This window comes from Dendrobates tinctorius, unplaced genomic scaffold, assembly GCF_039654945.1.
Source record: "Dendrobates tinctorius isolate UK_male_01 unplaced genomic scaffold, ASM3965494v1 ptg000165l, whole genome shotgun sequence".
In the NCBI taxonomy this organism is placed as follows: Eukaryota; Metazoa; Chordata; class Amphibia; order Anura; family Dendrobatidae; genus Dendrobates; species Dendrobates tinctorius.
In genome coordinates, this window is record NW_027361832.1 from 6,701,419 (window position 1) to 6,726,343 (window position 24,925).

The 24,925-nt window shown below is 46.5% G+C and overlaps 1 protein-coding gene across 2 annotated transcripts in view; it reads right to left on the reverse strand.

Annotated features, from left to right (window-relative positions):
* Positions 1–24,925, reverse strand: part of SNX31 (sorting nexin 31) — a 74,278-nt gene that overhangs the window by 27,520 nt on the left and 21,833 nt on the right. For both annotated transcript variants that reach the window (XM_073550442.1, XM_073550441.1), the window contains 6 exons: positions 24,072–24,186; positions 23,104–23,168; positions 21,248–21,358; positions 20,388–20,478; positions 17,436–17,523; positions 16,833–16,902 (listed from right to left, as the gene is read on the reverse strand). In XM_073550442.1, the coding sequence (XP_073406543.1) occupies positions 16,833–16,902; positions 17,436–17,523; positions 20,388–20,478; positions 21,248–21,358; positions 23,104–23,168; positions 24,072–24,186 (540 nt within the window). The remainder of the gene's footprint in view (positions 1–16,832; positions 16,903–17,435; positions 17,524–20,387; positions 20,479–21,247; positions 21,359–23,103; positions 23,169–24,071; positions 24,187–24,925) is intronic.

Sequence of the window (24,925 nt, forward strand, 5' to 3'; positions counted from 1 at the left end):
CCCTGGGATAGGAGATCCGGGATGTCCAGAAGAACCCAAGGATCGGACACCGACATGGTCCTGAGGCATGAGAGCCATGCCCTCCTGGGCCAAAATGGAGCAATAACTATCACCCTTGCTCTGTCCTTTCTGATTTTCCTCATCACCAGGGGTAGTAGAGATAGGGGAGGGAAGGCGTAGGCTAGCCTAAAGTCCCACTTTATCAGAAAGGCATCTACCGCCAGAGGATTCTGTCTGGGATTTAGGGAGCAGAATTTTCTTAAATTTCCTGCTCCTTGGTGGCGAAGAGATCTACCTCTGGATGTCCCCACTTTTGTACAATCAGGTTGAAGATGGAGGTGTTTAGGGACCATTCTCCTTGCTTTAGCAGATCGTGGGTTAAAAAGTCTGCCGTGATGTTTTCTTTCCCTTATATATGTAGAGCTGTTAAAGATAGAAAATGCCGCTCTGCTAGTTGGAACAACCGCTCTGCTACAGTCATCAGGGGTTTGGAACGAGTCCCGCCTTGGTGGTTGATATAAGCCACGGTGACTTGATTGTCAGAGAATACTCGTACGCGATGGCCCTGTAGATACACAAGGAGCTTTTTAGCTGCCTGCTACACTGCTGTCAATTTTTAGGTTAGACGACATTTCTATCTGATGTTCCCATAGGCCCTGGACTAGCATTTCACCCATATGGTCCCCACAACCAGAAGGGCTAGCATCTGTGGTGACTATGCAGGTTATGTTATACTCCCAGGGTACCCCTCTGGATAAATTATCCTTATCTAGCCACGACTCTAGGGACTCCCCTGTGTTTCAGGACAAGGTTAGCTGGCCCTCCAAGTAACCCCCAAGGATTTTTTGATGTAATAAAACCTCACCCTGTAGTTTCCTTGCATGAAACTGGGCCCACTGGACTGCCGGGATACAGGCCGAGAGAGAGCCTAGAAGGGACATTGCTTTCCTGAGGGACATGGTGAGGTTATTAGAGGCATTCAGGACCTGGTAGTGCAGGCGAACAAGCTTCTCTGGAGGCAGACGGCATTCCTGTTTCTCAGAATCTAGGATTAGGCCCAAGAATTATTGGACTCTCATCGGTTGCAATTGAGGTTTTTTGATGTTCGGCAACCATCCTAACCGCTCTAGGTCAGACATTGCCCTCTGTAGCTGTTCCAAACAATGATCCGCCGTTTTGCCTACAATAAGGAAGTCGTCCAGGTAGGGGACCTCTAGAATGTCTGATTCACGTAGATGGGCCATGACCTCCGCTACCACTTTAGTAAATACTCAGGGGGCGACTGCCACCCCAAAGGGGAGGGCCGCATATTGGAAATGTCGAACTGACCCATCTAACTGAACCGCCACTCTGAGGAAACGCTGATGAGCTGCATGAATGGGTATATGGTAGTAGGCGTCCTTTAAATCTAACACCACCATAAAGCAGTTTTGGAACAGCAATTTTATTGTGGATTTAATGGTTTCCATTTTGAAAGGACTTATGACCAGAAACTCGTTGAGGGCCTTAAGGTTTATTATAGTCCTAAAGGAGCCGTCTCGCTTGCGGACCAGGAACAGAGGGGAGTAGAAACCCTTCCCCCATTCTCCCTCTGGAAACTGTTAGGACCTTCTTGCCGCACAGATCATTAACCTCGGCCTCCAGGGCAGCTTGTTCTGAAGTGGAAGACATGAGTGGGGTGACTTTAAATCGATCATGGGGAACCCTGGAGAATTCTAGTCGCAGTCCCACAGCCATCACCCCCAGTATCCAGTTGCTATTAGAGATCAGCGACCAGGTAGGGTAGAAGGCAGCTAGTCTCCCTCCTACCGGGGCAACTAGTCATTGGAGCGGCTTCTTCGTGTCGCGAGCTGGACCTTCCTGGCGCCCCCCTCCTCCAAACATAAATCCTGTACCTTTACTTCTTTTCTCATCCCATCTGTCCTGATCTCTGGACGGGCTTCTACAGAAATATCCTTTCCTGGTAAAGGGACGTCTATAAGAAGGGTTCGGCAGACTGGGGAATTTCTTTGTCATCCCCAGCTTTTTCTAATAGTTCATCCAGGACGGGGCCGAATAGATACTCCCCCTCACAAGGAATGGAACAGAGTCGGGACCGTGCCTGAATATTTCCCGGCCAGCACTTTAACCAGAGCGCTCTTCGCGCTGCATTAGATAGTCCCGCGGCTCTAGCTGCCATCCTTGCAGAGTCTGCTGAATCATCGGCTAAAAACGCAGCGGCATTCTGGATGATCGGCAGATCTTTTCAAATGGATGCTCTTCAGGCTCCGTCTTTTAGCTGGGAATCCAGTTGATCTAGCCAGACCATCATGGATATGGCTGTACATGTGGCAGCTATGGCTGGTCTTAGTGCACCTGCTGACATCTCCCACGTTCCCTTTATAAAAGAATCTGCTTTTTTATCCAGCGGATCTTTCAAGGAGGCCATATCGTCAAAGGGTATGGAGGATTTTTTGGACGCTTTGGCTACCGCTACGTCCAGCTTAGGGGCCTTATCCCATCTGCTTACTACTGGGTCATCAAAGGGGTATCTCCGCTTGAAAGCTGGTGGCATGGTGCCCCTTTTTTCAGGCCTCTTCCATTCTCTATCAGGCTTTTGACTATCATTTAATGGAAAAGCCCTGCGTTTTCTGGGGTCTAGACCCCCGATCATCATGTCCTGTGCTGAGAGTTCCGGTTTTGTGTCTGCTACCCCCATGGCGGACCTTATTGCTTTAACTAGTCTATCCATTTGATCTAAGGGGAAGCAGGACCGGCTAGAGTCTTCATGCGAGGAAGACGAAGAGGAGGCCGAGGAGTCTGAGGACTTATCGTCTTTCCTAGGGGCGACCGAGCACTCAGAGCCTGAAAAACTAGCCTCTTCTTCTAGAAGATTCCCCTTGAGATAGGACTTTCATCTCTAACCTGATCATCTCCCTCAGGCTTGACGTGAAGTCAGGCATCTCTTCCGCTACCTGCATAAACGAGGGAGTGTGTAAGGGCCTGACAATCTACCCATGGACTCTCGATCCCTATCAACCCCTACAGTCTGTCGTATGCATGGCTGACATAACTTTTTAGGGTCGCCATCTGGTAAGGGGCAACTACAGAGGGCACATTCCCTGTGCTTCTGTTTTCCCGTAGCTTTCCTCCCCTGCGAAAAAACATAAGGGAACACTGCATCAGGGTACATTCACAGAGATCTTACCCATGCAGATGAAGCAGGTACCGGATCACAGAGGGAGGCAGGGGTATCCTTTAGTCTGGAGGAACTTCCGCGGCTCTGTCCGCTTGTTCGTCTGTTTCTTTTGCTGGCCACTCGTATGCGGTTTTGTTGTGGCCTGTTTCTGTGGGCACTCCTGCGCCTCGTCCTGCTTGTCTATGGGGGCTTCCGTCGTATCCATCGCTGGGCCTTTTGGAAGCACCCCAGCAGCGTCCCCGCCTGCCTTATATGACCTCCTGGTGTCCGAGTCAGCAGGGTTCTGGCCGTGGCACCACCCACCCGGGACCCTCCCACTCGATAATAGCCCCTGGAAGAGGAAGACTTCCTAGCCTGGATCATTGTATTAATGACTCGGTTCGAAAAACCCGCTGCTCTCAGTATTTTGGTACAACGGCCATGCCGTCAAATTGAGCAACCGAGAATTCAGGTGGTAAAACAGCCCCTGAGCCAGGAGATCTTGTCTGTCGGGGAGTCTCCAGGGGGTGCCTGTGAGAAGATTGATAATTTCTGCGAACCAGGCCTTCCTGGGCCAGTATGGGGCGATCAATAAGACAGGCACCCCTTCCGCCTTGATCTTTAGCAGCCTGGGCAGGAGAGGAAGGGGAGGGAACAGGTAAGAGTGAACTGTGTCCAGGAAATGACCAGCGCGTCGACCCCTATTGCTAGAGGATCGTGGTATCTTGAGACAAACTGTTGGACCCTTCTGTTCTGTCGTGATGCCTGGAGGTCCACATCTGGAGTCCCCCATAGCTGGCATATCTGACGGAACACTTCCTGGTGTAAGGACCATTCCCCTGCCGCAAGCCCCTCCCGACTGAGGAAGTCAGCGGCCGTGTTGTCTGTCCCGGGAATGTAAACTGCCGAAATTGCGGTTTCTGCCCAGTTGAAGATTCTGGATACCTCGGCCAATGCCCAGGGACTTCTGGTTCCCCCTTGGTGATTGATGTATGCCACTGCTGTGGCATTGTCCATTTGAATCCGGACTGGCTGGTTGATGAGGTATCTTTCCCAATGTAGAAGTGCTAGAAAGACCGCCCTCAGTTCTAGAATGTTGATTGTGAGGATTCTTGCCTCAACCATCATCCCTGGACAGTCAGGTGGCGGAATACCGCACCCCAGCCCAGGAGACTGGCATCTGTAGTTATTACCTGCCAGTGGACAGGGGGAAAAGGCTGTCCCAGATTAACAAGGGGGGGGGGGGGGGAGGTCAGCAAGCACTTGAGGGACTCCCTGGTCTGAATGGAAGGAAGGGGCGATCCAGCGAAGAGATGGACCTGTCCCACTGGAGGATGTTCCTCTGCAGTATCCTGGAATGGAATAGGGCAAAGGGTATTGCCTCTGAAGCTGCCACCATTCTTCCCAGGACTCTCATGGCAGCGCGAAAGGATAGAAGCCGGAATTTCAACAGAGCGAATTCTCTGCTGGAGGGTAATCCACTTTCTGGGAGAAAGACCCTTCAGCAGCAGGTGTAGATTACCATTCCTAAGAATTCTAGGCATTGTGTTGACGTTAGGTGGGATTTCTCCCTGTTTATGATCCAACCAAACCAGGAGAGTGCGTTTAAATCTACCGCTAAATTTTCTTGGGCCTGAGCGAAGGAGGGCGCCTTGATGAGTAAATTGTCGAGATATGGTACCAATATTATGCCTCTGACCCTTAATACAGCTACCATCGCTGCCATTATCTGTGTAAAAACTCTGGGGGCTGTTGCCAGCCCAAATGGCAGGGCCAAACTGGAAATGCTGCTTTTGAACAGCAAAACGCAGAAACCTCCGATGTCCCTGAAAAATGGGGACGTGTAGGAAGGCATCCCGGATATCTATGGAACATAGGAATTCCTGATCCTCCAGAGACGTAATTACCGACCGAATCGATTCCATCCTGAAATGGCGTAAGCGGACCCATCTGTTTAGCCTTTTGAGGTCTAGTATGGGACGAACTGAGCCATCCTTTTTTGGTATCACAAACAGGTTTAAGTAAAAGCCGGCAAAACGTTCCTGCTCGGGAACGGGGACGATTACGCCTGCGCTGAGGAGAAAGTCGATTGCCGCAAAAAGAACCTAGAGCCATAGCAGCGTCTTTTGGTGGCTGCGATAGAAAGAAGCGATCTCGCGGAAGCACGTTGAAGTCTATCTTGCATCCTGTTGATACTGCCTCCTTTACCCAGATATCCTCTACTGAATTATGCCAGACATCTCTGAAGAGAAGGCGGCCTCCTAGTCTGGGAGAGGTACTGGGAAGGGAATTGGACTCCCTGCTGGCATCAGGCTGAAGTGGCTCTGCCTGGCCCTGACCTGGTAGCTCTGCTGTTGGAACTGCGGGAATGCCATGACAGGGTGGCCCGAAATGATATCTTCCTCCTATCTCTCGGTGCTTGTGACCTCTGCGGGCCCCAAGCATAAGTGCCTGTCACCGGGGTACAGCGAAGGGCTGAGCCCTACGTTTGAAAACAGACGAGGTTTGGCCTGAAGGTGAAGGGAGCTTGTACCCCCCGTTGCATCCTTAATGATTTGATCTAACTGACCCAAAGAGCCGGGTGCCCTGAAACGGCAGATTGGTCAGTGATTTCTTTGAGGACAAGTCAGCCTGCCAAGCAGAGAATTCGCTCTGTTGAAATTCCGGCTTCTATCCTTTCGCGCTGCCATGAGAGTCCTGGGAAGAATGGTGGCAGCTTCAGAGGCAATACCCTTTGCCCTATTCCATTCCAGGATACTGCAGAGGAATCCCAAAACGATTCCCACTCTGAAACCGCCTGGTTGGGTTTTCTCTTTCCCTGGCCAACACTTCTTCAAAATCCTTGTGGGAGGCGAAGACCCTAGAGGGGGGACTTATGACGCTTAAATGAAAAAACCTGATTAGGTTTTGATGTGGTATCCCCAATATTAAAAAGTCTCATTGATTGCGACAAGGCCCCAAACCATATCCTTGACCTGGGACTGTTCTGGCCCGTACTCCGAACCCTCCTCCGAGTGTGTCTCTGATAATGCCTTGCCTGATTCCAGGGATGAGGATCGGGAGGAGGCAGACGGCCAGAGGAATTCTGGCGGTGAGATGGAGTGAGAAGGGGACCTGGGTTGGTAGTCCCGTCTAAACCTTTTACGACCTCTAGAAGGCCCAAAAGGAGGCTCCTTTGGTGCTCCTGTGTCCACTGGAGTCAGAAGTGGCAATCTGTTAAGCACCGTTACCCAAGGTCTGTGATACCTTGGTAAGGTCGGCCACGGACTTCGATAAGGAAGAGGCCCATCCTGGACACTCGCTGTCTCCCGTGGCGATGGATGGCCCCTGGGTGGTAGGCAAGGTGGCTTCCTCCTGCTCCGGGGGAAATGTGGGAGCTCTGACAGGCAACGCGGGGGGCTGCACCTGCTCTCTAGCATAGGTGACACTGTAGGTCTGCTGCAATCTGAGCAGAGTGGCGAGGACTGACCTGAAGGAAGCCTGACATTGCATTTGGTACATACAAAATATTTGACCAATATCACTGAAGCGGATGAGGAGGAGGAGTGGGACTGCTCTCCCTTGGGCATACTGACAGGTTTTACCTGTGCCGACCGTCGGGGGTAGAGAGCAGAGTGAGGGAGCAACCTGTAGAGCAGTACTCACATACCCACGACCTGTGTCCCCGCCGCAGCTGCCACCCGAAGGCTGATGAGAGCGAGCATGAGGTGAACAGCCCTGCCGCTGCCTAGAAGCCTTATGAAATGCCTGCCCGGAAGTGGTGGGCAGGGCCCTGATCTGGCCTCCTGGAGCACCAAGGAGGCACTGGTACAGATGAGGAAGCCTGGGGGGGAGGGGTGCTGGCAGAGCCTGCCAGGAGCCAGAATTTGGAGTCAGCAGTGCTGGGCTCCTGCTGGAGCCCAGGGCCATAACGCTGCCATGGGAAAAGGCTGAAACCACGCTGCACCGCGTGCTTGACTGTAACAGGGGTTGGTTTACCTGCATGAAAAGATTGCTGTCCAAAACCTTTTCTGCAGGGCGTCTCTCTATCATCAGGCTCTGGTGTGTGAGTGATCGGAGAAGCCACCCGAACACGAGTCCTGTGTTAGGGAATAGGGTCCTGCCCGCGGGATTCGTGAGGATACAGGGTGGCAGTACACGCCATACTCAATCCTGGTGTAGGAATACAGATGTAGCATATCTACTCTGTATCCCTCCATGGTTACCTGAAAAGGAACGACACATTGAGGTATGCATGGGTCTGCGAGAGACCTCTGTCCACCTCCTGCTGACACTAAGCAAAACTGATGGTCCTACAGCTGTTCGGAGGGGTGTATACTGCGGAGGCGGAGTTAACATATATTTCATGCATAGTGTCAACCTCCTAGTGACAGCAGCACACACCCACGGTTCCTGTGTCCCCCAATGAGACGAAAGAGAAAATATGTTCGAGTCCCCACAGCTGCATGTCTCACAGTTGTAAGACAACCGCAACACATGCAAACAGGCAATTGAACATTTTTCAAGCACACAGAAGACACCTAGCACACTAGCATGCTCAGATAACACCTTATCATTAATGGAAAGTGGTCAGGAAGTCATGCCTGATGAGAATCTGGCAGACATGGCTGTCATTATGGCCCGCTGCCTTTCCCATGACCCTCACAATATATGTATTTTGGCCAACATTGTTTACTATTACTTGTTCAACCTTCCTGATCCACACTACAAGAAGAACTTTCCAACTCTCCATCCTGCTGTGGAAAGCGCTAGTAAATGGTGGGTTACAAGAAAGCCCTAGTTGAACAATTAGTACAAAAATTCCCAACTGACCAAGCAGGCAGCAGAGGTAGTAGATCCTTGGAGAAGAGAAGAGAGACACGGTTCAGAGGCAGGGGAACATCAAAGGTCTGGGAGAGTTTCATTGGACCCTCCCTGAAGTACCAAGAAGTGTGATGAGGGGGGGGGGGGGGGGGTTTGGAAGATGGTGAAGGGGTACATAGCCAACCGTACGAGCATCCGCAGCAATTCCTTTGTGCCACACAGCTATTGAACATCTAACCTAGACACATGGCATGAACTGTCCCTCTACATCTTGGAAGTGATGGCCTGCCCTACCGCTACCATTGTTAGAGCAGGTTTTTAGTGCCGCCGGGGGCATAACTGATAGGCGGATGCACCCATCAACCCAGAATGCCGACAGGCCGATCAAAATGAACAACTCAGCCTGGGATTGGCTTAGACTTCTCAACCCCCCCAGCAGCAGAACATAAAACCAATTCAAATGTAGGGCCATCAGGAGGCCGGCCCTTAACTTAATTTTTAAGTGCGTGCTTGATGCCCTCCATTTTTTTTTTTTTTTTTTTATTTTTTTTTTTAAATATCCGACACAAGATTTGTATGAGGCCTACCTTTACCAGTCTGGGAGTCCAACGCCTTAATAGTGGGAAAAGAAAGAAGGTTTTCGGAAGATGCGTAGAAGGCGGCCTCAGGTGTGTATTGCAGTCCCTCCCAATTTTTAGCAGCCCTATCTTTAGGTGCCTGGGCTTTGAGTCTAGGAGGCCCACTCCCTAACAATTTTAACAATGTGTATAATGTCCTCCGTTATGTCTAATACAGGGTGTATCGGAGTCCATTTTCATTCTAAATTTTGACAGTTCTTGCATTGTCTGCATAGGCTTTAGGAGTTTCAGAGTCCCTCCTTTATAAATTAAACAAGATGTGTCTAACCATGACACATTAGTAAAGCGTTAAAATTACATTTACCAGTAACTACTGGTGGGTGTAGTTTTATTTCCCCCTCTACCATGTCATCTACTGTAGTCATAGGTGACGGGGAAATACGGTGAGAATGGCACAGCTATTAAAAGGTGGAGGCGGCATTTTCTCCCGCTTTTAATTTTGCCTTATATACAGAAAACACCAAGGTTACTTACCGGTAGCTGGTGTTTCCGGAGCCCGTGACGGCACACGAGGGGGGGGGGGGGGGGGGGAAGAGATCTGCCCAGCCAGGACAGGAACCCTACTGAAGATAAAAGGGGTAGTAGCTCTCCCTCGCTTCAGTTGGTTTACAGCGCATGAGGCCCCCCCCCCGGGTTAGTACACATGGTAAAAAAATATCACCACATTTTATCTAACTAAAAAGAGCACACCAAAGGAGTGATTAGGGGGGGGGGGAATGTACAGGTGCCGTCATGGGTTCCAGAAAAACCGGCTACCAGTAAGTAACATTGGTGTTTTCCCGTCTCCCATGACAGCACACGAGAGACTTTTGTAGAAGACACTTTAGGGAGGGACCACTGCTTGCAGCACCCTTCTACCAAAGATTAGGTCAGTAGAGGAAGATGCATCAAGTCTGTAGTGCTTAAAAAAGGTCGAAGGTGAGGACCAAGTAGCAGCTTTACAAATCTGTTCAGTCGATACCTCAGCCTTCTCTGCCCAGGAGGTAGCCACGGCTCTGGTGGAGTGAGCCTTGATGCCCTCTGGAACCGAAGCGCCACTTGCAGAGTAGGATAACATAATGACCTCCCTGATCCATCTGGCAATGGTACTCTTAGCTACCCCATACTCTTTTCTACCCTGAAAGGCTACAAAAAGGGACTGTTCTTTCCTCCACTGACTAGTTGACATATACTGTAATATGGCTCTCCTTACATCCAATGTATGGAACTTTTGCTCCCCAGGGTTTCTAGGATTATTACAGAAAGATGGCAAGGAGAACTCCTGAGTCCTATGAAACTTTTGGACCACCTTGGGGAGGTAGGCCGGGTCTTGTCTTAGAACCACTCGGTCATCCAAGATCTGCGTATATGGAGGGCATATAGCTTACTCTACGGGCCGATGTTAAGGCTACCAGTAATACAGTTTTAAGTGTGAGTCGTTTTGGTGACAGCTCTAGTAATGGTTCAAAGGGATCTTTGGTTAAAGCCTCCAAGACTAGATTCAGGTCCCAGGGTGGTATCTTTGGGATAATGACCAGCCTCGACCTGCCACAGGACTTTATGAACCGGGACACCCACCTATTGGCTGCTAGGTTGCAGTTATATAGGGCCCCCAGAGCTGAGACTTGGATATTGAGGGTGTTAGTGGCTGACCCAAGTTGCAGCCCCGACTGTAGGAATTCTAGGATAGGTCCCACTGGAGCTACATCCCCTAAAGGTTCCCCCAGGAGGTCTAGGAACTTTTTCCACATTTTACTGTAGATTTGGGATGTTATAGGTTTCCTACTCTTCAACAGGGTGGAGAATAACCCTGGAGAGAATCCCTGGCGACTCTGTAGCGCCCTCTCAAATTCCAGGCTGCCAGATGGAAGCCCTTCACCTGAGAGCGGACCACTGGCCCCTGGGAAAGCAGGTCTGGAACCTCCGGTAAGATCCATGGATCTGTCACGGACATGAGTCTCAGAAGGGAGAACCAAGGCCTCCTCGGCCAAAACGGAGCTATAAGAATTATTCTCGCTCGATCCTCCCTGATTTTCCAGACCACTACTGGGATCATTGTTATCGGGGGGGAATGCATAGGCTAGGATGAACTTCCAGGGTATTTGTAGGGCATCTACTGCGAAGATGTTCTCTTGGATTCAGTGAGCAGAACTTCCTGACCTTTCTGTTGCGTGCGGTGGCGAACAGGTCTATTTCCGGTTTTCCCCAGGGTTGAACTATTTGTTGGAAGACTTGGAGGTTTAGGGACCATTCCCCCTGTCTTAGGTGCCTGCGACTCAGGAAGTCTGCTTTATGTATTTTCTACCCCCTTTATATGCAGTGCTGTGATGGATAACAGATTTTCTGCTAAATGGTAAACTAGGTCTGATATTTCCATGAGGCCCCTGAGATCTCATTCCCCCTGGTGGTTTATGTAGGCTACCACTGCCCGATTGTCCGTCATGACTCAAGTGTGGCGGCCCCGAAGCAAGGGGTGACAAGGTTTCACGGCTTTTTCTACTGCCCATATTTTTTTACATTTGAACCGTGATCCTTTTCTAGCGAGGATCAGGTTCCCTGTATTGAGTGGGATCTCAGGTGTGCTCCCCATCCTGTGGCACTCGTGTCGGTTGTAATGATGTCCTGTTAGAGGCTTTTCTACAGTCCACCAGAGTAGGGAATCTCAGACAGCCATGGAGACACAGTTCGCCCTCTAAATGCCCTTTCAATTGTTTTTGTGCTGACAGAACTTCCCACTGTAGTTGTCTTAAGTGGTACTGTGCCCACACTACTGCAGGTACACATGATGTCAACGAGCCTAAAAAGGGACATTGCGTTCTTCAGTGTCATAGCTGGCCTTTGTATTGCTGTGCGAGCTAGGCCCCTTATCTTGGTCACTTTGTTCTCTGGCAGGAGGCAGCGTTGTCGCTCGGAGTCCAGTATTAACCCTAGGAAGGATTGCACTTTTACTGGTGTTAATCTTGACTTGGGGATGGGTTTACTATCCATCCTAGTCCTATTAAAGGTGATATCACTTCCTTCACTTGGTGTGCGCAGTGGGTCTCCGACTTCCCTACGACAAGAAAGTCGTCCAGGTATGGGACGATCACTGTCCCGGGAACGAAGAAGAGACATTACTTCGGCCATCACTTTGGTGAAAACTCTTGGGGCTGTAGACAAGCCGAACGGTAGGGCTGTGTATTGGTAGTCTTTTACCTGACCTTGGACATAGAGCACTACTCAAGTATTAGATAGTCCCGATGGATTGGGATGTGATAGTAGGCATCTTTCAAGTTTATCACTGCCATGAGGCAGTGCTGGAACAGGATTTTTGTGGCCGTATTGATGGACTCCATTTTGATGGAGCAATTGTCTACCCACTGATTGGTTCTCCAAGAGCAGTCTGTTTTTTGTATTAAAAAGAGGGGGAGTAAACCCCCTTCCTTCTTGCACTGGGACGACTTGTAGGACTTGTTTTTTGCACTAGTCCCAAGACTTCTGTCTCCAGGGCCAGCTGTTGCTCTTGGGCTCTCCTTCAGGGTGTCAAAGGTATGCCTGGGCAGACAGGTGAATTTTATTTTTAAACTGTCCTTGATTATGTTTAGGACCCATGTACTGGGGGAGATATCTGCCCAGGCGAAAAGGAAGAGAGAAAGCCTTCCCCCTACCTCCGACCCAATGTCATTGGGGAGTTTTGGAGGAAGTAGAGGGCCCTTTAAACATATAGCCCGATCCTCTTTCTTTTAAGTCCCAATTTTTCCTACCTCCCGGGGGACAAACCCTGTTAAATCTCCTCCGAAAGGGCTTTTTGGGTTCTCCCAGAAAATCGGGGAAAGCATTTCTTTCTATCCCCCACGTTTCAAAATTTCCTCTAGTTTTTTCCCCCCCGAATAGGAACTGGCGATCACAGATTATGTTCCATTCTATGTTTCAATGGCAAATCCCCTGGACACCCTTTAAGCCACAGGGCTTGTCTTGCCGCATTAGACAGGCTTGCTGCTCTAGTTGTTAATCTCGCGGAATATGCAGAGGTATCCGCTAGGAAAGCCGCTGATCCACGTACCAGTGTCAGATTAGACAGTATTTCATCCCTAGGAACTCTATCCTTGATCTGGTCCTCTATTTGTTGTAGCCAGACCATGAGGGCACGAGCGGTAGAAGTACCAGCTATCGCTGGTTTTAATCCACCTGCCGAAGCTTCCCAGATATGCTTCAGGAAACAATCTGCTTTTTTTTTTTTTTTATCAGGCGGGTCTTTCAGCACGCCAGAGTCCTCTAATGGTAGAGATACCTTTGAGGATTTAGCTACGGCACCATCAATCTTTGGGACTTTTTCCCAGGTTTCTGAATCCTTTTGCTCAAATGGGTACCTCCTTTTTGATGTAGAAGGTAAGCCTTCTGACCTCTCAGGTTTTTTCCTTTCATTCCCTGTCAATTAAGGCCTTTATCTTATTTACAGGGAAGGTGCATTTTTTCCTTTCCTCCAGTCCTCCAATGATTTAGGAGTCTTTTCCTCCTTAAGGCCCGTTGTAGACCAGACAGCTTTGACCAGCTTTTCCACGTCCTCTGTTGGGAAACACGGATGGCCCCCTATATCGCTGTCCGAGGAGGATTCTGCAGACAGAGTAGAGGAAGAGGAGGTGGAGGGGGACAGGGATCTTTACCGAGGCCTCCGAATCAGAATCCCTTCTACGGCTTCTTTTATCCTTTTTAAGGGCTGCCTTTATGGAGCCTTTCACCTCTTTATTATAGCCTTAAGGCTAGTCACCAAATCAGGGGTTTCATCCTGTATGGTTTTGTTCATACAGTCAGCGCAGAGAGCTTTCTGCCACTGATCTGCCAGTGGGTGTCTGCATAGGGCGCATTCTCTATTCTTTGTTTTGCCGCTAGACTTCCTCGACCCCTAGTGATCAAACAGAGAAAATTGAACCCAGTTACCATAAGGGTGACATTCACGTAGATCACTCACCACCGCCAATCAGGGGTACCGGTCTCGGAGGCTCCTCAGATGCACTCGTGAATCGTGATGTTTCTTCTGGACGTCAGAGTCATGTCAGTCGTGTTTACGACTGCTGCTCCCACCACTCGAGCGGCTGCTCCTGGTATGCTGGCGGCTCGGCCTGACATCTGGCGAGAGCTCTTTCTGCTGCTGTTGCTGCTGCTCTTCTTGCCCCACTTCCACTGTGAAGTTTTGGGCATGAGTGCATCTTCTGTGGTCATCCCCCTTATAAGGGGGATCCACTGCACTCTCCGCCTCCTCCGCTTACCCCCACAGCCCCTCCCCCCTGCCGGGATCTTTTGCCGGCGGGCGTTTTTCCGATGGGCGCCACCATCTTTGATTCCGGCGTCGCCTTTCAACGTCATGCGGGCACGCCCCTTTCCCTGCATACGACCCAGAAGCGGCCACCCCTCCTGGCCTGGATAGATGCGGCAGAGGGGGGAGGGCGGCGCGGCAGCCACGACAGAGCCCCAGCCGTGCTGCATCTACGCCCGCTCGAATGCTGAGCCCCTAGAGCACCTGAGCAATACTAAGGAAATCCTGAAAACATGATCTGTTGGTGTGCCTTGAGGACTGGAGTTGGGAAACCCTGCCCTAGAGGACCCATGGACTGCGCTTCCCCCTCCCGACGCACAGCGCCCAGGACCCTGCCTGTTCTTCCACGCCGGCATGGGAGAGGGGCAGGTACGTGCGACGCCGTCTTCAGCACACGGCTCCCTGTCAGGACAGGAAACCCAACTGAAGTGAGGGAGAGGTACCGCCCCTTTTATCTTCAGCAGGGTTCCTGTCCTGGCTGGGCGGATTCCCTCTCTCATGTGCAGTCATGGGAGACGGGAAAACAATGGTTTCTCGAATTTTTTCCCTGAAAATCCAATCTTCAGTTTTGTAAGTTCGTATATAAAAAAAAAAAAAAAAAAAAAAAAATGGCATATACTCTGACAACATTGCTCCTAGCATCAACCTGGGAGTTAGACGCATCCAGGCGTCTAACTCCATACCCATTCTCTTCCCATTCCATTCGAGCACAGTTTCCATTCATTTCACCAATTTTCCTGCCTCCCCAGTAAAAAAGTCGCATTGAATTTTTTTTTTTTTTTTTTTTTTTTAAATACAGACTCAGGGAAAGTATATTAGCTATGAATTTTCCTCTCCTCATAACACCTATATTCTTGATTTAAAATTTAATGAAGAGATTCATATCAATACATGGTATTGGCTGGCTTCTTTGTGTCTCGGGGTAAGAAGTGGGGTCTTCCTGGGTCTCCTACCATACAGTCCCTTTTCATTCAGATGCCGACGGATAGTACGGGTTGACACGGTTGTACCCTCGAACTGCAGGGCAGCTTCAACTTGTTTGGATGTTAGTCGAGATTCTTTATCCAACATCCGCACAATCTTGCGTTGAAATCTCTTGTCAATTTTTCTTTTCCGTCCACATCTAGGGTGGTTAGCCACAGTGCCATGGGCTTTAAACTTCTTGATGACACTGCGCACGGTAAACACAGGAACATTCAGGTCTTTGGAGATGGACTTGTAGCCTTGAGATTGCTCATGCTCCCTCACAATTTGGTTTCTCAAGTCCTCAGACAGTTCTTTTGTCTTCTTTCTTTTCTCCATGCTCAATGTGGTACACACAAGGACACAGGACAGAGGTTGAGTCAACTTTAATCCATGTCAACTGGCTGCAAGTGTGATTTAGTTATTGCCAACACCTGTTAGGTGCCACAGGTAAGTTACAGGTGCTGCTAATTACACAAATTAGAGAAGCATCACATGATTTTTCGAACAATGCCAATACTTTTGTCCACCCTCTTTTTTATGTTTGGTGTGGAATTATATCCAATTTGGCTTTAGGACAATTCTTTGTGTTTTTTCATTTAAGACAAATTAAATGAAGATAAAGAATTTGTGTTTGCGCAATAATTTTCAGGAAGAAACGGAGTATTATCTGACAAAATTGCAGGGGTGTCAATACTTTTGGCTCCAACTGTACATACACACTCTTACTAAATCAAAATGTCTAATTATATGCCCACATGGGTAAAGAAGATCTCAAAGGTTTGATAATGAATACAGTAACTACCATAATACCTTCAGGCGTGTCCTTGCGCCCCTGACAGCCTAGCAAAACGCACATTGGGGTGCTGGGGAAAATTGAACTTTTCTGTAATTAGTTAGTGGATTTATCACATCATCCTTTAAATGGTTCTTTCCCCACAGGCATATGATTAGACATTTCAGCTTGTATTGCTAGGTGTGAATACATTCTACATATAGTGCTATAAAACACATGAAACTTAACAAGTTATGGTATCACAAAATGTTCCCATAAGTAGGGCTAAGTAAAATGCTATATAAAGGGCATGGCAGTAAAATCATTACTGGTATATTGCACGTGGATGTCCTGGTGTCCTCACTGCCCCGACGCGCATTTTGATCCCGTTTATTGGGATTTTACCGCTATGCCCTTTATATAGGATTTTACTCAGCCCTACTTATGGGAACATTTTGTGATGCCACAACTATATGCACTTGTTAAACTTCATGTGTTTTATAGCGCTATAGAAATTTGTGCACATTAGTTTATTATGCTGATTTTTCAGCTTGGATAGGGATATATGTGTACATAACCCCATGATTAAAATTAGCTGTTTATTATACATGACTGGTATTGTTTTACACATTAGTCTGTACAGCCTTTAAGCGGCACATTTATATAGCTCTATAGTCATATGCATTTATTTGATGCCAAGCACTTTTATAGTGGCTTAAGCCCTTTTTTACACATGTATTCATTTGATAAATGCCATAGTTACATGTGCCCATTGGGTGGGCCCTTTGTGCCATCTAGTTAGAGGAAGGAGATTGGTGCATAGAATTCAGCATTCTGTAAAATTGCACTTTATATATGAATGAAGTACTCTATATGAAAGGTATTTTCTTAGCGGGTTCCACTATTTTACCATGTGGTTATATCGCTGTTTTTTCAGCTTCTCTTTGCATCGTAGTTTGTCTATGACATGAGGTCCTTCGTTGTGTTGTAAAATCATGAATTCCTTTGTTTTTTTAAAATATTTCAATAAAAAATTGTTTTATTAGCATCCCTTTGTGTTGCCTGATTTAGGAACCAATTGTGTGAATTATTGTACTTTGTAAGGGATGTGTCCCAACTACAGGAGTTGTTTAAATTTCAGGACTTGTGTGATTAAAAAAATGTTATGAATAAGGAAATATGACAAAATGAAACGGCGATAAATTATGATGCTTCACACGATACCTGGGCATACAGTATATCGACAGCTGCTGGGCAGCCCATGAGCATGGCATCATTAGAGGGCGACATATACCTGCAGGCACAAGAACACCATTACATGATTAAGTGTATTCATAGAATTTTATAAGAATCAACTCAATAGGACTATACATCTCAACTAAACATTTACCATTTCTTTAGCATTACATTGAGTGTATTTACCCAAGAACATAGAAGTCCTGCATACTCATTACGTAAAAAAAAAACAGAACAAAACACATGCAAAAAACAGGAAATTTTAAACAGTCACAAATCTGCATCTGATAATAGGAAGTGAAGATTTTCAGTGACTTTAGAATAATCTAAAGCTGCTTCAATTTGTTTTTTTATTTATTTTTTTTTTTAAGTGGCCCCTTTTAATAAATTTGGTGCAATTTACTCCAGTGATTTTTTTTAATAGACCGCTATAACAGTCCTGATAAATTGCTCATAATATCCGAGATCATGTACATTCAGAGCCAGGAGTAAATCGTTGTGGTGACAAGTATAAAACTAGGCAAAGACTTCTAATTTCCATATAGCTGCATTGCAAGTAGAGAACAAAGCAGGAAATTTTTGCAGACGTACCATTTCCGGATGTCAATCTGAAAAGCCTCGTTATTTATATTCCAAATGGTTAGAAATGGAATTTCAAAAGGTACAACCCTCTTCACCACTGCAGATAAATAGGATCAGTCATAATGTACAATGGACATTTCTACATAACAGATAACCGAGCAGTCCTGACAATTTACTAGTTTGGTAAAATAAAGCACTACCGGTAAGTAAAATACCCTGCTGTACTGTAAGGTGACATTTTTAAAGCACAGACATGATTTATAGGGAACCCCTCAACTTCAAGATGCAGTCAACTTTACAGACCGGGGAGAAGCTGAACAGATTTTTTTTGCAGTTGTGCAGGTAAAGATTCAGCAAAACTTGTAATTTAATTGAAATATTCCTCTGCTCATTCAGGATTTTTTTTTTTATATAATCAAGGGAGCCATCCTAATGAGTGACTGTATACACAGATGTCTATCGCTTACACTAACGACCGGCATCCTTTTTACACCGCAACATTATTGGGAAATGACGTTGAGTTATGATAACCGGCTAGGCCAAGTAGGGTCCATTGACAATTAACTTCTCACTAAGTAAAAACCCCCACAGAGACTGAACCCACAGATATCAAGTCATATGGCCAATATAGTCTAGTGTGTATGGGTGCCCACTGCAACCCTCTCGACATCAATAAGGATCCAGTATGTCAGATATCAGGCTGCTGATCCTATTGTTGCCCAAGAAAGAAAATTTAGAGTGCCAAAACTCCGTAGATAGCGGAGTACACTTGTGTGAATATAACCTAATAGATTAGTATTCGTTATGAGCAGACATGCTCGGATGTTATCCGAGCACACTCAGGTGCTAGCCAAGCGACTTCGGCGTGTTTGAAAAATATGTTCAAGTCCCTGCAGCTGATCGACAGCTACAACACACAGGGATTGCCCAACAGCCGAGACACATGCAGTTGTGGGGACTCAAACACATTTTTCGAGCACTCCAAAGTCACTCTTCGCCCACAAGCGTGCTCCGATATCATCTTGTCCGAGCAAGTTTGCTCATCACTAATAAGCTTAAATATTGCGCCATTAAGCATTAGACAATCGTTCCTAAGGGATTTTTGCTATAGCCCTAATAAGTATAATTCTTAACTGCGAATTGTGAATAAATTACCATAGTACAATAAACTAAGTGATGCGCAGTGGTGATCTAGCATAATCAGCCCACGCAGACTATACAGTGAATGATTTTAATAGTGGCACGATAATTGAAAATGACTTGACAATTTCTAGTTATTTCAGTGACCATTGTTGGTTTTTCTTACATTACCAGAAGGTACCAAAAATTTTGTACATTTGTGAAGTTGTTTGCTGATCGCCAGACATTTAATACAGAGTTTACACAGGCAGACCACACTTCAGGGGCACACTGATCGATCAGTAATCACATCACTCCGTGCACTAGGCTGCCACTGTTTTCGCAAGCGCAGGTTTTGATTACACAGGATGAACTTGCCCAAAACAATCTTTTGGGAAAAAAAGGATCAATTTGTTGCATCGGGTGATCGGCAGGATTGTGAAATGAATGATTAGTACGGTGGTTTTTATTGACGACCAGTATGGCAGTATTTGATTATGTGGCATGGTCTATGTGACAGTATTGGTATATTGGTCTTGGTATAGTGGACAGAGATCACTTGTTTTCTCTGCTATTAATACGTTAGCAGAAGTGTATTTCCATTAGAGACTATACTTGTAAGTTTAACCCCTCAGTGTCATGTTACATTTTATACAGTGGTGCAGATTGCATTAAAGGGTGTGCTCCTCTGAAATAAAGTTACCCAGCCACAGGATAAGTGATAACTTATTGATTGATGGCGGTCTAACTGCTGGGATCAGCTCCAAAGCGACAGAATGGGGAACTTTTATCCCTGTTTGAACAGGATGTTCCATGCTACCCCTACCCTATTCATTCCCTATGTGGCGGCCGAATGCTGCATGAACATGGCACCCCAGTCTGACCCTGGGCAAAACTTACAGACTAAGGGTACCGTTACACATAACGATGTCCCAGCGATCCCACCAACAATCCGACGTGGATGGGATCGCTGGGACATTGTTAGACAGCCCCTCCAGCGATCAGGACCAGCGAGCACGCTGGTTACCAACGTAAACATCGGTTTCTAAGGGCTGCGGGGCCCTTAGAAACCCGATGATTACCCTAGATACCAGCGTGCACTGCAGGCAGGGCGGGAGGTGGAGGCAGAGCGGCGCAGACAGACTGGCGTAGCTCTGCTATCTGCTACTCTGGTCTGACAGACTTGAGTAGCAGATAGCAGAGCTACTCCGGTCTGTGCGCCACTCTGCCTCCACCTCCCGCCCTGCCTGCAATGCACGCTGATATTTAGGGTATACATCGGGTTTCTAAGGGCCCCGCAGCCCTTAGAAACCCGATGTTTATGTTGGTAACCAGCGTTGCTCATCGCTGGCTCCCGCTGCCACACGCAGCGATGCGCGCTGGCCAGCGGGAGACCAGCGTTGAAAAAATGGGCCAGGATGATCCAGCACGATATCCCACGGGGGGGGGGGGGGGGTCGATCGCTGCTGGATGTCACACACAGCGATCTCGCTGGAGAGATCGCTGATGTGTCACAAAATCAGCGATCTCGCCAGCAAGATCGCTGTGTGTAACGGGCCCTTAAGGCTTAAGCCACCTTCACAACATATCTGTAGACCAAAAACCAGGAGTGGAACAATCAGAGGATAAGTAGAATAGAAACAAGTCACCACTTCTGTATTTTTCACCCATTCCTGGTTTTGGCTTACAAATACAGAGGTAAAATACTGAACGTGTGAACATGACCTTAGACTCATTTTGGAAAGCTTTCTATTGTGATGCACTGTATATAGCGAATCTCACTATAATTAATAGTAATCTTCCAATTTAGCTAGAAATTTCAAAACAAACCAAAGAACTTACCTGAGAAAATGCCATTAGGATCTTTGTGTGTGATGAACAAGCCGAAAAACTCCACAAGTTCTCTGGATAAACTTATCTTATATAACGCAGCCTGTGAGAAAGTACACGGCACAAGTTACACATTCATCTTATTTACACGCTGGCCCACATTTATTAAGATTAACAGCTTTTAGGAGGCGTTGGGGGCACAAAAGATTTAGTGCAAATTACACCACTCCAAATTTTAACAGTTTTGCACCTTAATGACATAGTTGAGCAACGCAATTAGAATTGAAGTTAAGGTGTGCCAATTTTAGATAACGAGTGTTTAATAGTGCAAGTAAATGCAAAATTTGCAATATATAAAAAACATCCTAGAATAAGATTAACCATGCTTTTTTCCCCCCCACAATTTCAGTTTGATAATAAAAATTGTTGTAATAAATGCTGAATAAAACATTGATAAATTTGGCATAGGCATTCACAGTAAATGTCACAAGTTATGTAGTTTTGGGCGAAAATGTAATGCTAGATGTCACCACAAAAGGTAGATAATACCAATACAATGGCCCTCATAATATACCCCAGTCCAGGGTTCACAAGGGCCATGTCTACCCTCAATGCCCTAGTGATCGGCATCTGCTTATTCACAGTCAGGTCAAATGACACCTATAGGTTATACAACATCTTAAAGGTGTGATTCCAACCTGCACCTCACCCATCATATATTTTGGGGGCCTTGTAGTGCACCGCTGTTAGCAGAGTGTTGGCTGCACCCATTGTATGGACGTGGACATGACAAATATGAAAGACTGTACAATATACAAGACATGGTCAAGTTAGACAAAAGTGACTTGTACGGAATATGAAAAAATAATTACCTCTAGCACTCGCTCTGCAATGTCAGAAGTCTTGGATTCTACATTAACCAGTCTGTCATTTGGCAGGTAAACTTTGAGGATCACATCTGTAGATAACATCTGAAATGTTTCCTTGAGAAAAGAAAAACAATTTTTACTAGTTCAGAACACTGAAAGAGGCCATACTGACTGATACCTAGACAGGTGACCGTTATAAATTCAAGCAGCTAAACCAGCTCTCAATTTGCACTGACAAGGGGCAGAATCCCGAAACAGTGTCTGCAAATTGAGATTTTGGCTAAGTCACGTGACAAGGCTCATTAGAGAGTCTATTGACTTTTAGGATTTCTACTTCCTATAAGTGACACTACAGATCTAGTCTTCTTCCTCTCTGAAGAGACAATTTGTATATTTCCCAGAGGAGCATTAGGGCTTGAAAGTCTTCTCACCTCGGCATGTCAGGCTTGACATGTCACTCTCCACAAGGAGAAAGTTTCAGAAACTTTCCCACGCTATAGAGTTCACTTCAGGTCAGCCAGGGAATCCGTGCAGCCTCACTGACATCAGCGGTAGTCACTGAGGCTGCGCAGACTCCCTGCCTGACTGGCGATGAACTGACAGTGTGGGAAACCATTTAGAAACTTTCCCACACTTAGTAGTTCATCCCCGGTGAGCTGGGGTGCCTGCACAGAGATGAATTCATTCATTCTGCAGTGGTTTACAGCAGGGCCGGTAGCATTAGCACAGGTTCCCATTGTAAGCTAGTTAACCCGTTGTGATTGCAGTGGGGGACCCGACAACTGCGGAGAGGTGTATATTGTATTTTTTTTGTTTGTTTGTTTTTTTTACAGAACATGGTCTTTTTTGGATTAGCAGATTAATAAATGTTGTCAAAAACTTGGTGTGATTATTTCATTAAAAGATTTTAACGAATGTGTGTTTTTTTAACCCTTTACTGTTTTAAAGGTTAATAATGGAGAGGTGTCTTATTGACACCTCTCCATTATTAACCCGACTTAATGTCACTTTTCAATAGCAAGGTGACATTGACCCCATATGCCACCGCTACACAGTAGTGGGAAGAGAGGGGCTAAGTGCCAGAATTGGTGCATCTTATTGATGTGTTATTTCTGGGGCGGCAATATGCATGCTCCCTGTCTAGGCTATAAATATCAGCCCGCAGCTGTCTGCGTAGCCTTTCTGGCTATAAAATATAGGGAGACCCCATGTCTTTTTGGGGGCCCCCTATTTTAATAGCCAGTAATACTATGCAGACAGCTGCGGGCTGATATTCATAGCCTAGGAAGGGGCCAGGGATATTGCCCCCTTCTGGCTACAAATATTGGCCCCCAGCTTTCCCCCTCTGGCGCAGAAAATTGTGCAGGAGCCCACGCCTTTTTAAAATATATATGGCTATATAACCATAGGTATATCTATGTATTCTATCCCATCTATATCCATCTGTCAGTAGGTGTTAAAAAACGGATCAAAAACGAACAAAACGGATGAAAAACCAGACGCGACGGATCTGTTTTTTCGACGCATCAGTTTCACAACCTGCAACGGATCCATCAGTCCGTCAAGCCGACAGATTGTGACTGACGCCAAAAACTGATGTGTGAAAGAGGCCTAAAAGGGTCCCAAATTTCCAACCAACATGGCATAGATTGAGTATATAAGGATTAGATAGGCTGGACCTCAACTTGCACGATCTTCTGTTGTAACACACAAGATAAGCCGCCAGCATGGGCATCTGGCAGCAGCCTATTCTGCTTCTCCTCAGAGGATTACCCAGGTTGTTGCATGAGCATTTGTCAACAAGCAATTTATAGTGCATGAACACCTATAGTGAGTAAAACCAATGCTTCATAGCTCACCATCTGTAATTTCTGGACACCTGTGATGAAAACGTCACTGCTGGAAACAACGGGATCGGAAAAAACTGAAAAACATTACAGAATATTAATGCACTTATTAAATCCATGCTGATTGCGAGTGGTTAGTTTTGCATTTCTCAGTTCATAGAAATATGAAAAACAATTTAGGGCTGTGGGTCTCATCCATGCAACAGAATAGGACCACCAGAGGGCATCATAGAACAGAATGCAAAGTGAACAATAGGTCAAATATGGATTTTTGAAAATAGTTTCACACTAAGCAGAATGTGTGGTGGGGGAAGCAAAATCCAAGTTAGATGGATATTTGACACCCACAATAATTAAAACATTTTTCCATATAAAAGTTAACATACACCCTCCTTACATTTTTTTTTATCAGAAGATTTTACATAACTTGCTACTTTGACTCAATTTTGTGAATCATAGAATCATAGAATCGTAGAGTTGGAAGGGACCTCCTGGGCCATCTGGTCCAACCCCCTGCTCAAAGCAGGATTAGCTAAATCATCCCAGTTAGATGTCTGTCCAGCCTCTGTTTGAAGACTTCCATTGAAGGAGAACTCACCACTTCTCGTGGCAGCCTGTTCCACTCATTGATCACTCTAACTGTCAAAAAGTTTTTTCTAATATCTAATCTGTGTCTCCTCCCATTCAGCTTCATCCCATTGCTTCTAGTCTTTCCTTGGGAATGGGAAAAGTCAGGAAGAAAGTTTTATTTTAACATTGTTTAAAGGCAGCTATTGATTATCCTAAATGCCAATCTCTTGTATCTTTTCCCAAGGCATGACTGATATTTACATTAAAATAAAAATTGAAATAAATCTAAGTTTATGAAATTATGCATATTTAAAGAAAGAATGCTGTGACCAAGCACAATCTACAAATAGTTTGGAGGTTTGTTTTTTTCCCCTACAAATACATGGCATTTGAGAACCAAGTGACCTCACCTTGTTGCAGATACAGTTTCAGCAATACCCTCCTTTCTTCAGCCATTTTCCTGGTCATTGCCAGATAATATTTTGGGGGAAATGTTGGTATCTTGTTACTAAATATACCACGCATCTGTAATTTAAAGTCCAAACACATCTGTTATGTAGAAAATGTAAGTGCATACCATGAAAAAAATTCTTACACAAGTTTATTAGGAAATGTGTCACATTGGTCATTTGTTGGACAAAATTACTTACAAAAGGACTTTATACACTTGCAGATGTGTGCATTGTAACTGCAGGTGATTGTACAGTAATTTCCTGCATGTAGAATTTGACAGAAAATATTACGATTTTTTTTTTTTCCCCCCCACACACCAAACACAGGGCTTGTGTGGTGTTTGCAGGTACGCAGGATGCAGTGACGAGTCACGAGACAATTAGGTGCTTTCTATATTAACGTTTATAAGACTAGAGGGGACTTTCCTCAGTCCCGGCCTGATCACCAAAAGCGGTAACACGGGTTGCCCTCTCAGGAGGTTCTATACAAGCACACACAAACGGGTAGAACACAACTACTTCCGGCAACAGCCGGTCACTATAGGGCCGCGGTATGGCCGACTAATTATAAAGTCAACTTAGCCGTCCAGATGTCCCTTGCCGTTCGGGTTGGTGGTCTTTCGGCGTAGTAGTTGCTGGGCCCAGTTGCTGAGGCGATGACAAAGACTTTGCGCACTCCGGTGCGCTGATGACACTGGAGCCCCACAGGCTCCAGTGTAGTCCTCAGATGGTTGGGCCGCAGCCCCTGGCCTGGGGCAAGCGGCAGCGATGTGTGGTGGTGAATGACAGGCCACCTGCGCAGCTAACGGCTG